Below are 13,056 nucleotides of genomic sequence, written 5' to 3'. Positions count from 1 at the left end.
TTGTCATTCATCCTGACCCTCTGGAGTGCGAATAGCCGCTGTCACTTGTCAGCCAATTGCTCCATTTGTCGTCGCTTTGTGATCGCCGTGTTATCTTTTTGCCTTGAACTTTTTAACTTGAATTATATTGTTAGTATACTGAATGTGAACTTCTATAAAATGCGTCAACTTTTGGGCTGCTACTGAAGATTTCATGGAAGAAAGAAAATCACTAGCAGCTAGCATTTCCTATTCTAAAGCTAATAATATCATCAGGCATTATTGTAATCAAGCGAACGGCTATTGACTATAAAAAAATGCGCTTTAGTATTCGGTCAAATATCTTAGTATTGTATATAATATACAGTTTTTACAAATTTTAGGTACTCGTATATGTTAGTCTTGGGAAAATGCTTAACCCTGGAATAGCTCCATCACTTCGAATTTATTCTACGTTTTGTTTTTTAATTCTTTACAAGTTAACCCTTGACTACAATCTCACCTGATGGTAAGTGATGATGCAATTTAAGATGGAAGCGGGCAACTTGGTAGGAGGATTTTAAAAATCCACACCCCTTTCGGTTTCTACCCGACATCGTACCGGAACTCTAAATCGCTTGGCGGTATGTCTTTGGCTGGTCTCCCACCAGCCAGTACTGGACCAATTAAGAAAACCTCAATCTGCCCAGCCGGGGATCGAACCCAGGACCTCCGTTTTGTAATCCACCGCGCATACCACTGCGCTACGGAGGCCGTCAAATAACGTATAATGTACGTTGGTATAAAGGTGAGTGTTTGTTCGCAGGGCGCCACACCGATAGGCGGAGACCTCATGGCTGATCTCCACGCGAAGCTGTCCATGCGGCGCCGCGGCATCTCCGGCGCCGAGAGGTCGGGCGGCACCGTGCTGCACACGCTAGCCAGCGTCATACCGGAGCCCACCGAGTCTTCGCCGCAGCAGTCGTCCAGCGACGAAGATTGGGAGTAGACCAGGTCTTTTTAACACCATCGAATTTCAATACTGCCACTTCTAGCCTCTACACTCTACAACCTGTGTGATCGAACCTCTGCCGCCGTCATTTCGTATTCTATAGAGTCCACAGTAGAACTCTAGCGATTGGAACTTTTGATACTTTAACATACTGTTTTAAAATTACTTGTTCAATTGTATAGTCAAGTTTCTGCCGCCCTTTCGCAGTCGCTCAATCAAAATGTACAAAATGCACACTTACAGATACATATATTTTAGCAGTGCCAGCTTCTAGATATGGGTATCAAATTAAATGTGATGTAATTAGGAATTTGTAGAATGTATAATGATTGACATTTACTGGGATTGAAGAAGATATATAGGGATTTTAGCCGGTGAGAGTGCGGCACTGCCCAAAACGAGTCTCCATTGGGAGCTCTATACTAAAGATATACTCTATGTGTATTGTTTACCAACAAACAAATTAGAAATAAAGGAAAACATATGTGATTTCATAACTTTTTTATTTTTAATTATGTATTGTTTTTTTTTTAAATTGTTATTCAAAATAGATTTACTATATCTAATCGTTCTAAGCTTATTAATCAAATTTATTTTCATTAATTTTAAACCAAATTATTAGTTGTAAAATGGCTAGCAATTTCTATCCTCATTTTTAATTTGTTTCATAGTAAACAGTGCACATCCAGTATGTATTTAATATACGCCCTCTAGCAAACGCAAACAAAATAGAAAACTAACAGTTACATTTTAACCAGTGATTAAAAATCTGGTTGTAAATGGTGCAATAAAACGTTGAAAAGCAATAGACCGTCCGATTTGATTGCGACGAATAAAAACTAATTATAACGAATTTAGGGTGTTGTTAGTACCTACTATGATTTTAATAATGCACTTCTGCAAGATTACATAAGAAACTGAAACTTTAAAAAAAAACTAGTATGTTTTTTTTTAAAATAGTAGTAGATTACGTCGTATCTTTGTGGTCGACAAAAGGAATTCGAGTTTCTAAATATAGAAGCGCATATTGGTAATGTAGAGGTACTGCTTAGGTATGTAGTTAGGCGCCTTTTAAGATTCTGCAAATTTCGCACCATGGTTTTAAGCACACTTTCTCGTAAAATTACTCGTCTACCACAATCAGATATATTATTGATACTACATACCTACATTACGTATCACCTGGGTTCCTACTTAGGTAAACTGTTAGAACAAAAAATATGTCAATGGTCACAATCTCCTCATCGGCACTTGTAACGCACGCAGTATTTTAAAGTGATTATAACTTGCAAATGTATTCAAGATATCATAATACATACATTGGCATGTAAATATCAAAATTGTTCGCTCGTCGTAAATGTACTATGTATTTGACACTGTTATATGGTACCTATTTATTCTATAAGTCTTGGCACCATAATTTATACTTACTATAATAAATGGAGTTCACTTGATAAAATCTGTTATATAAAAACATCTAGTTACTTGTACTATAAATCACATAATGATATTCGATGTTCGATGTACTTTAAATATATATTATATCTAAACAGTCGAAACTATTGAGTATAGATATACAGGGTGCTCGGGACGAAAATGAATTAAAATGTCTAAGGAAAAAAATAAAATGTCTATAATGAATATTTTCGGAGTAAAAAATATTTCTTTTGTAAATTGATCTTAAATTTTGTCCCTTACATCGCATCCTTATATTATGACCTAGCCAAATTTTAAAATTGATAAATATCAAGAAATCGCTTACTAGTGAAGTGCGGGGTGCCAATTGCAATATCTCGTCGATATCGATAGTCTTACTACAACGATTACGTATTTTAAAATGCAAGTATCGATAAAGGCGTGTGTTACATGGATAGTCGGAATTATTTGAATTACTTTGTATGTTATGGGAACTCCCGAGCACCCTGTATACAGACGATGCTCAGCAAAAATGTCAATACAATTTACATTATAAAATATGCAAGCTTGTCTATCCGTAGGTAATCTAAGGCATTTACTGTCATTTAGAATCGCTGTTACTACTTATATTAAGTGCATTCGATTGTACGTCTGCATATTTAAAACACCCGCGTAGCGTTTAAGGCTTAGCCCGTCTTTAATCATTTATTCTATTGTCTATGAATGTCCTACGGTCAATTACGTTACGCAGAAAATGTAGTGCATTTTATATTATTTACTTTTGTAATCTATGTATTTCTAGAATTTGATAAATTTAGATTTGATCGCGTAGGTTAATCCGTTAAGGTTAACCTAAGACTTTTCTTGACTTGATCGCGAAGACTAGTTATATCATCTATTTACCCCCAAAAACCATTAACCTACCCAAAAAATTATAGTTTTATAATACGACTAGCTTTTCACTCAGGGCTTTGCTTGCGTTTATTTAATTAATCAAGTATATCGACTCTCTAAGAGACCGTACAGATTACTTTAGTGTTTAGTCGAGTACGAACAATTTTTGGATTTACCGCCCAAAAATCGTTCGTACTCGACTAAAATACTAAAGTATTTCGAACTAGGCCTAAAAGTTCAATTTTTCGGGAGTATAGTAAGTCCGTATTTGTTTAATACATGATCATGGGATCAGTAGCGAAGGTGCGAAAGCGTAAAAAATAATTAATTAATTAATACGCATTATGCATGTAACATTAGTTAGTAATATCATAGAAACTGACATCGTTCACATCGTTGAATAATATAAAATTTCTTTAAAAGCCGGGAATCGAACCGGGGACTTCCCAACACGTTTTTCGAAACTGATCGATACATCGTAGAGCTGTTGTTTTTTGGCTATCTTAATCGTTCCGAGTTCTTGGAATGGCGTGCCACTGGATCGACAACGGTTAATCAGTTTTAAAATGTTTCTCGAGAACGATTAAAAGGTCATTACTAACACCGCTCAATGTCTATCGTGGTCTAGTAGTTATTTTGTTAGTTCACTGCGGGACGCGGATTCGATTTCTAGGAATGCTACTTTTTTTTAACGTTGATCACATTAATATTATAAAGGTGAAAGGTTGGGTGTGTGTTTGTTTGCTTTGCGCTGCGGCTACTGAAGCGATTTGGCTGAAATTTGGAATGGAAAATACTTTTCATCCCGGAATAATCCATGGTTCCCGCGGGATTTATTAAATACTAATAATTCCACGCGGACGAAGTGGCAGGCATCCGATAGTTAATAATAAGTACGAAAATAGAAAATGAAAAAAAAAACTTTCTTTACGCAGGAATAGGCATTTTCTAGGCAAAGGCTTTGCTTTTTTTACCGACTTAAAAAAAGGAGGTAGTTTCTCAATTCGACCGTAAATATTTTCATCAGGCAAGATTTGGAGTTAAGCGCAAATCTATTTACCATAAATAAAACAAGAGTGTATACTTATGAAAGCTTTAAAAAAAGCTTTTAAGTGAACGCGTCTTTTCGCACATTATTAAAATATTAATAAAAATTACACTAAAAATACATCGAAATTAAATATGAAGTTACTATTAGTATTACAAAATGTTAAAAAAAATATCTTGAAAGTATATTAAATTACTTAACGTTGAATAGCTTGTTGTGAATTTGATATTTATATTGTAATTTGTTTGTTTGAACTTCAAGTAAAGAAATGTACCTGACGTACCTATATTACAAACCGTGTCCTTTAGAATACAAAGGGTAGTGTTCCGGGAACTTATTACGTAAATAATCACATTTCATGCCAACGGCTGTAGGAAAATGAAATTTAAAACATTACAATATGTTTCGATACTAACTTGAAGACAATAAAATCCATATTGAACTGGTTATTCATAATTGTATTAACGATGATTTGTTTAAATTGAATTTAAAAAATAAACTGTGAAATTCCGCTAGCTAAGTGTAAATAAATGTTACAAGTTTATAACAAATAAATAAAAATTATAAATTATGACCATCCCCGAAATTAGTTTAAATGACGACTTTTTAGTCAGTCAAGTCAGATATTCCTGTTATCATAATGAAATAATTACAACTTTTGAATTTATAAAAAATCTTAGATTAGGTTCATTACATTAGTTATGAGCTATATTGATATTGTTAGAAAAATATCATAATAGTTAATATGTCTTTATACTGAGTACTCAGAATACAGAAAACACGAGAAGCCAAGTTCAGCCGTCATTATAAAGCACGCATTGTGTCCAAAAATTATACAATACGACATACATAGAGTGACTAATCGCTTGTTCGTGAAATTACACCAAAAAAGAGTAATTTCAACCGCTACATTCCTATGCGCGATACCTTCTGGAGATTTCTGTATTCTGAGACTGTATACGTTGACGTTTTTTGACCAATTAGTAAGTTGAAAAGACAAGCCTTAATTGTTCTTAAATAAAAAACTTAGAGTATTTATCGGTTAAATCTAAAATCTAATCAATCTAGAATATTAATTAAATAATGTAAAGTTTACGATGTTCGCGCGGAGTTGCGTTGACGCGTTTAACAAATGAGTATTTACAAAGGGCCCCCGGTTCCGGGAGGTTATTACTATAATCGCATTTCTCACTAGTGGCTGAGGCTGTCTCGCTTTCGTTTCGTGGAAGGTGCGCGCACATAAACAGTCCCCGCGAACTATCAACCGGCGCGGGTGATTAGCGTTTCCAGAATCGGCGAGAAAAAATACAACACTTTGACCGAGGCGTAACACTATGATAAGAGACACAAACAAAAAACGATGTTTTTTAAACGTTCGATACATATTTCAATTTGTTTTGATCGCTATTGACAGGGTCGTCAATAAGGACTTATAAGGAAATACCCGAAGTCCCTACTTGTTGACTCTGGATGACCACTTTCCACTAATCAATGACTTGCACCCAAAACGGTGTTGTAAACGTATACGGTATTAGGGTAACGTATTAAGTATACGAGTAACTGCTGCTCGTTAGTAATTAGTTACGATTAGCATTTCCAATATCGCCGTGAAAGATACAAAACTTTGCCCAAGGCTGCGTAACACACATAAGTCACAAAAACAACAAGGATGTTTTTAAACGTGTGATACCTAGTAGTTCGTTTCAATTTTCTTTGATCGCTATTGACCCTATAAGTACTTACAAGGAAATACCCGAAGTCCCTACTTGTTGACTCTGGATGACAACTTTCCACTAATCAATCCCTTGCAAAAGTCCAAAGCGGACTTGTACACGTTTAGGTATAGGAGTAACTGCTGCTCGTTAAATTAGTTACGATTAACATTTCCTAAATAGGCGTGAATAAAATACAAAACTTTGGCCAAGGTTGCGTAACACTGCGACGCGTTAACAACAAGAGAACACAAACAAACAAACAAACAAGGATGTTTTTAAACGCTTAATACCTAGTAGTTAGTGTCAAGGTGTCAATAATGTTTGTTTTGATCGCCGTTTAAGTCCCACTTCGAAGAAAACACCCGAAGTCACTACTTGTTGACTCCAGATGACCACTTTTCACTCTTATGTCAATCCCACCTACTTATACACGTAATGGGATGTGATTAACATTTCCAGAATCGGCGTAATAAAAATACAAAACTTTGACCAAGACTGCCATAAGTCGCGATCGGCGATGTCATGCACAACAACCAATATAATACCAACAGACGATCAATTTTATCGTACGTCAAGCCGTTAGCGCTGCAGCTGTGAGATTACTTAATCGTCAGTGGCTTGTAGGCTTGCGGCGCGTTAAAAATACAAGATCACACAAAAAACACCCTTTATTCAATAAAATATAAAGGGTGTTTTTAAGCGAATGATACCTAGTAGTTTGTTACAATAATGTTTGTTTTGATCGCCGTTGATGGCCCACTTCGAAGAAAATATCCGAAGTCACTACTTGTTGATTCTAGATGACCACTTTCCTCTCGTAAATCCCATCATGCGATCTTTTATACGAGTAATTGCTACTTGGTAGTAATTAGATTTTATTTGATGATTTCATTTTATTTCTTTGTTTTCATTAAAATTTTCATCGATCGTAAAAAATACATTTTATTTGTTAATTTAATTTACTTTTTTATGAATTTGAAAGTGTTATGCATAACAAGGTGCTGTTTATAGTATTCACAAATCACTACGCAAATGGGAGACATTACTGCTAATAAATTTCGTTTTGAACACAATACAAGAATATTCATTGATCATTGAGACTCGTTTAAAAATCAATGAACTTTTAAACACTTAAAAATTTATAATTAATATAGAGAAAATTGAAAATCTTTGTTATACGATGAGGCTTTTAATGTTTTGTGGTGCTAAGTTAGTATTTTATAAGAACGTAGTAAGACTAAGGAAGGCAGAAGTACTGTGATGTTTGAGCTTAGAAAGAGAACGTTGAAAGATAGATTACATTAAAACAAAATTTGGATTTCTTCCATGAATGTAAATTTAAATTCGTTAAAATAAAAGTCTTTAACCTCGGTTACTATAAATCACATTGTTTTTAAGAAATAATATATACTTCGAACGAGGCGTTTGAACATATGGTGATATTGAACGAATATCGTTCGTTTTTCTTCCCTTGAACTATCTATCCAGTTTTATCCACTTATATGCATACGCTTTCCGCTTATTTGCGAATGTAGTTATATTTTAAGAGCATGCTTGACCAACTTAAACAACCTTTTATATAAATTATAATAAAATAACAGGTGTATAAAACCTAATGATGTTTCTTTGTTGATGCATCGAATGATATCTATTTGTCTAAATTTATTCTTGGTACGATTATGTAGATTTGCGAATTGCGCGTTGCTAAAATAATATAATTACATAAGATTTATTTTTATCATCTGATGTTTCTGACAAAGAAAAATATTCAAATGTTAATTTGCTTCAAAAGTTTATTAATAATCGTAAAAATTTGTTGAAATATAATATTATTATATTATATATAATATTAATTATTAAGTTGTCAGTAGTTTTTTAGCATAGTTTCCTATTTACATTACTATTGGCATTTTATACGGAACAACTAATTGATTATATGAATTAATTAATAATGTTATAATTATACAACTAATTAAGCTATAATTACGACAATAAAATCGCGAAACGTTGATTTGCTTTAAATATTTATGAAAATGGAATTTTATTATGATTGTCTGAGATTGAAAAAAAGCAAATGAAATTAAAAAATATATATTTATAAATTGTAATTTAAAGCAAAGCGTATTTGCTGCGAACAATAATAAATTATAAGACGTAGTTTAAAGAAATGTGACTATCGTAGAATGTGGTGGAAACGTGAATTTTTTCACATTTTCCAAATGATTTGTATGCGAGATAGGTGCGGTACAGTTGGTTCCACGGACCTAACTGTCTCCGATACGTGGATTAACTTTTGTGAACAGATCCAAGGCGGATTAAATCTATATAACTTAAAGTGGCATTTTACTAGGAAACGTGACTTTGCATTGTGGTCTACGGAATTTTAAGGTTTCCCCACACAGCGGACGGGACGGGACGCAATGGGATGGGACGGGACAGGACGGCGACGCGACGCCGGCGTGTCTTGAGCCGTTGTTACTTATACAGGGTGCTCGGGAGTATTTCCCAAAAAATCAAGGTGTTGATGAGTCCACTTATAGGAGCTGAAGTGCATAACTAATATTTTTTTTTAATAAAAAAATAACACACGCGTTTATCTATCCTTGCATTTTAAAATACGTGAATCTTGGCTACGTCATAATTATAAGGATGCGTATAAGGTTCACATTTTAAGATTTATTTACAAAAGAAATATTATTTACTCCAAAAATATTAATTTTAGAACACATGTTCCTTGAATATTTTAAAGTATGGGAAATACCCTATATGTATACTAGTAAATATAGAACATCTCACACGGTACGTCCCGCCGGGTGTGAGCGTTATTTACTAGCACATACTACACAGGTTTATCACAACTGAATAAATTCCGACAGCGTCGCTTCGCCCTCCCGTCCCGTTCGTCGCATGGGGAAACCTTTAAGGGGTCTGAAACGCAAATCGCAAGAAATACGCGTTATTTATGTAATGTTCGTGCTATTTGCGTTGCAAGCCCCTTAAGCCCAGAGGTAAATCAATTTTAAACTCCGACTGCTTCATTGAATAGCTAGGGTGAATATTTTTTTTGCCGCTCCACAGAAAATGAATGGTGTTTTGACAGAAAATACGTAAATTTCTAAAAATTTTTATTTTTTAAATATCATTCCAAGCGCGAATTAATAATGCATTGTTATTAAGAACTGTATATAAATAATATTAAAAATAAAATGAACAATTACATCTCCACGATAAAGGATTCATTCATCATCATATATGTTTTTATAATGATGACAAATGACGCTGTCTGATAAATAAGCAAGCAATGCAATCGCAGATGATTAAGGATAGTTCGTCTTAATTGCTGCGAACTAGTTACTCCCAATACATTATACATGAGCACTTTTAAGTGGCTTTTCTACTTTATGTAATAAATCATGTTAGAGATATACGTATAAGAGAGATGATATGATAATACTGGAACAGTCGCTTGACGCTATGCCATTTTATTTTAGTTTAATATGTAAGTAAAAATCTGATTAGTCATAGGCTTCTTTTTAATTTTTTGGCAATCTAAAATCTAATGGCATCTGTTTTTTATTTTATAATTTGATTTAAAATTCTGTAAATATTAGATAAACAATTAAACATTATCGATGTTTGAAAGAATGTAATCTAAGTGTAATTAGTAATACTTGCCTTATTTTTAGATTACGCTTAAGTTTTGGACTGATTGATTTAAATGATCTATGTAACATATTTTTTTACACTGCATTTTTATCAAGTCATTGTAACACTTTTATTTAAGGGTACACAATAAATAGACAATATTTACTTCGGTTGGGTGATTACGTGCTATGAAATCGAATTTTACCTTTATATCAGAAACAAATTAGGTTTGTTGCTAATGCAGAATAGTTTTTGTTGCCACCTCCATGAAGTTGTATCAACATATGACAAAATAAGCTATACCTAATAATGAAATCGATCTAATAGCAGGTAATTATTATCTAACCTTAGATTATTAATTCCAGTCAGTAAAATGACATTTAAGTGACAGTTGCACTTGTCATTTTATTAATAAAATGACATTTCAGTGACAGTTGCACTTGTCATTTTATTAATAAAATGACATTTCAGTGACAGTTGCACTTGTCACTTTACTGACTGGAATTAATAATCGTACTATAAATGTATATTTCTGCAGTACGATTTTACACTGTTCACTATTAGTATCAAATCAATGTATAAATAAAGCCTGCAGATTTGATTTCATCTAAACTTCACGATTGTGTAGCAACGTTGCATGTCTGATAGTTATAGTTTTTGTACATATTTTTATCACAGATGATGTCCATTTTAAATAGTGTATCCATTGGTAATGATATCCCATGTTTGTATACATACGTTTGTTGTATGAATGAATTTTATTGCTGTCATTAAATGAGATTTTAAATTTATTTTTGTTTCATTAAAGACTATAATATTAATTACTAGCGGACGCCCGCTATTAAATACTACCCTAAATATCCTATGTCCGTCTCCTGGTTCTAAGTTACCTCTCCACCAATTTTCAGCCAAAAACCGTTCTTGAGATAAAAATAGTGTAACTATAACTACTTTCTTTATATATTTAGATAGATTTTCCTAACCACCATAGAATTATGTACCGACTCTCAAATCTATGATAACCACCACCTACCTAAGATAAAAACATTCTCGTAAATTATGCTGAGTCATTTCGTACCGACTCGTAAATCTATGTGCTGAGTAGTGTGGGTAGCAGTGCCTAAATGCATTTTGTTAAATTGTTGAAAAAGCAATGATTTTAATAAAGGTATTCGAAATGGACTTCCTGCAGTGCGGAGAATTGATAAATAATGAGGGAGAAAAAAATAACCTAGGGAGAAAACCGCTTTATCATTCGGAATGACAAAAAATTTTACAGCATATGGTGTTAATAAAAAAGTAATTTCCACGATAGGTTCGGGGTTAGTGGAGATTCTCAATAGATCCAAGGTTAAAGTAACGAACTGCAATCGGAAAAGGTTTGCCTGTTGGCTATTGTCATATCTCTGCAATCCTAGCACGATGTTTTTGCTTAGTTATAGAGGAAGAGGAAATTTTAGTACCTGTATTTCATAGATTTATGATTCGGTACAAGATTTTTTTTTTTTTTTCATTCTTTACATGTTTGCCCTTGACTTGATGGTAAGTGATGATGCAATCTAAGATGGAAGCGGGCTAACTTGAAGGATGAAAATCCACACCCCTATTGGATTTTATACACGACATCGTACTGGAACGCTTAACTGCTTGGCGGTACGTCTTTGTCTGTAAGGCGGTAACTAGCCACGGCCGAAGTACCTATCCCAGTTAAGAAAACCTCAATCGTCCCAGCCGGGGATCGAACCCAGGACCTTGGTCTTGTAAATCTACCGCGCATACCTACTCATGTTAGAGGAGGCTTTGGACGCTTTGGAGGCCGTCAAATTGTAGATGTTCCCCTCTCTTCCTGGTACACATAAACTCGCGGTAATGTTGGGTCAGCGACTTTTCACGCATTCTGATTATTTATAACGGCGGAGGCACCTCGCTAGATGGGAACCTACGTGTTTCGGGTTTTACACCGCATTGCCCCAGAATAACGCCGTTGAGATTTCTCGGTATCACCGCGTCGAGTATTTCGGAATCGGAAATAAGAATTCTCGGAAACCGCTGGCCTCTGCGGCGCCGCGTAGAGGACGCAACTCGCCAAGCGCCCGCCGCCCGCGACTCGTGGGTGTGATAAATAGCAATATGCATGAGCTAGGTAATTACAGAAACGTCATTACCGGTTTATATACTGTGGTATCATTACCGGGTCCGCGTTTCAATTTATCTCACGCCGTACTACATTTCTAGGAACGGAGAAAACCATGATTATCTTCTGGGTAAAGGATCAATGGATCGTTGTTAATGCCGCTATCAATTATTTCAATATAATAATGTAATGCTCATATTCGAGTAAGTAATAAATAAATACTTTAAATATCTATTTCATGGTAGGTATTCTGCATTTTTAAGTCTCTACTTTGAAATATAATGTAGGTTAAATTTTAATTTACTCACAATTTACTCATTAATTTAGGTTTTAACGTTTCCAACCAATATATCTTACAGTTAAATCTATATTATTTGGCTACTCATAGTAAAAAAACATCTTCGGATCTTAATTCTTCACTTCACAGTTCACATCCAATCCTAGAATCATCTCCTCGAGGACGTCAGCTTTCAAACCAATGATAGCTTAAAGGTCGTTGTTTCAAACAAAAAAACCACATCGTAATCGGTCCAATCATTTATAATTTTTTTACAGCCCTGGATACTAGTTTTTTATGGCCTTTAGTTATTTTGAATCTACGATGCACAGATTAAAAAAGCGGCGATGTTTAGGCCTCATTACACGTTCCGATTTCATTGAAGTAACCAACCATCTGTACGTGCCTGAGAGTGGTAGCACTTGGGTAGCACGTTTATTTGACGTCTGTGGTGGTAGAATCAGGGTGTAATCAGTCTGTACATTACGACCTCAGTACAAATTACATATGCCTCCTTGGTTCACTATTTGTTCAATAGATGGCGCTTTAAGGCACGTTGACCAGCAGGATTCTGAGGTAATCTTAAGCCAGTTATTAAAAAAAAAATTATAACCTCGTGCGGCTTGTGACATTTTGTTTAATTTTGTAGACGAAACGGTTTTATTTTTTCTGCTTTCTTCATGGTGTTTTTTTGCGTTGATCTTTCCCGACGACTTGGCTTTTTTTTATGGATTTTGATCACTGTTATAAATCGTTTTGACCTGTGCTTTAATTTGGATTCCGAGAACTCTGTTAAATATGTCTTGTCTTGAGATTTAGTAGAGTTCTTTTTTATTTTTTCGTGCAGATTTTTTACATTTAATTGGTGTAAGTCAAAAATATATTGTTAAGCGGTACCACTAGAGGTTTAGACGAAGATGACTCTATTCAAAGAGACGGAGTTGTTTATATTCACAA

General features: G+C 34.4%; 1 protein-coding gene across 2 annotated transcripts in view; it reads left to right on the top strand.

Annotated features, from left to right (window-relative positions):
- LOC112049539 (WASH complex subunit 1) overlaps window positions 1-10,479 on the top strand; it is a 58,681-nt gene extending 48,202 nt beyond the window's left edge. For both annotated transcript variants that reach the window (XM_024087473.2, XM_024087472.2), the window contains exon 6: window positions 785-10,479. In XM_024087473.2, coding sequence (XP_023943241.2) covers window positions 785-967 — 183 coding nt within the window. In that variant the 3' untranslated portion in view covers window positions 968-10,479. The remainder of the gene's footprint in view (window positions 1-784) is intronic.
- The last annotated feature ends 2,577 nt before the right edge of the window (window positions 10,480-13,056 follow it).

Source organism: Bicyclus anynana, chromosome 11 (assembly GCF_947172395.1).
Source record: "Bicyclus anynana chromosome 11, ilBicAnyn1.1, whole genome shotgun sequence".
NCBI lineage: Eukaryota > Metazoa > Arthropoda > Insecta > Lepidoptera > Nymphalidae > Bicyclus > Bicyclus anynana.
This window is presented reverse-complemented; position numbering and strand designations above follow the sequence as displayed.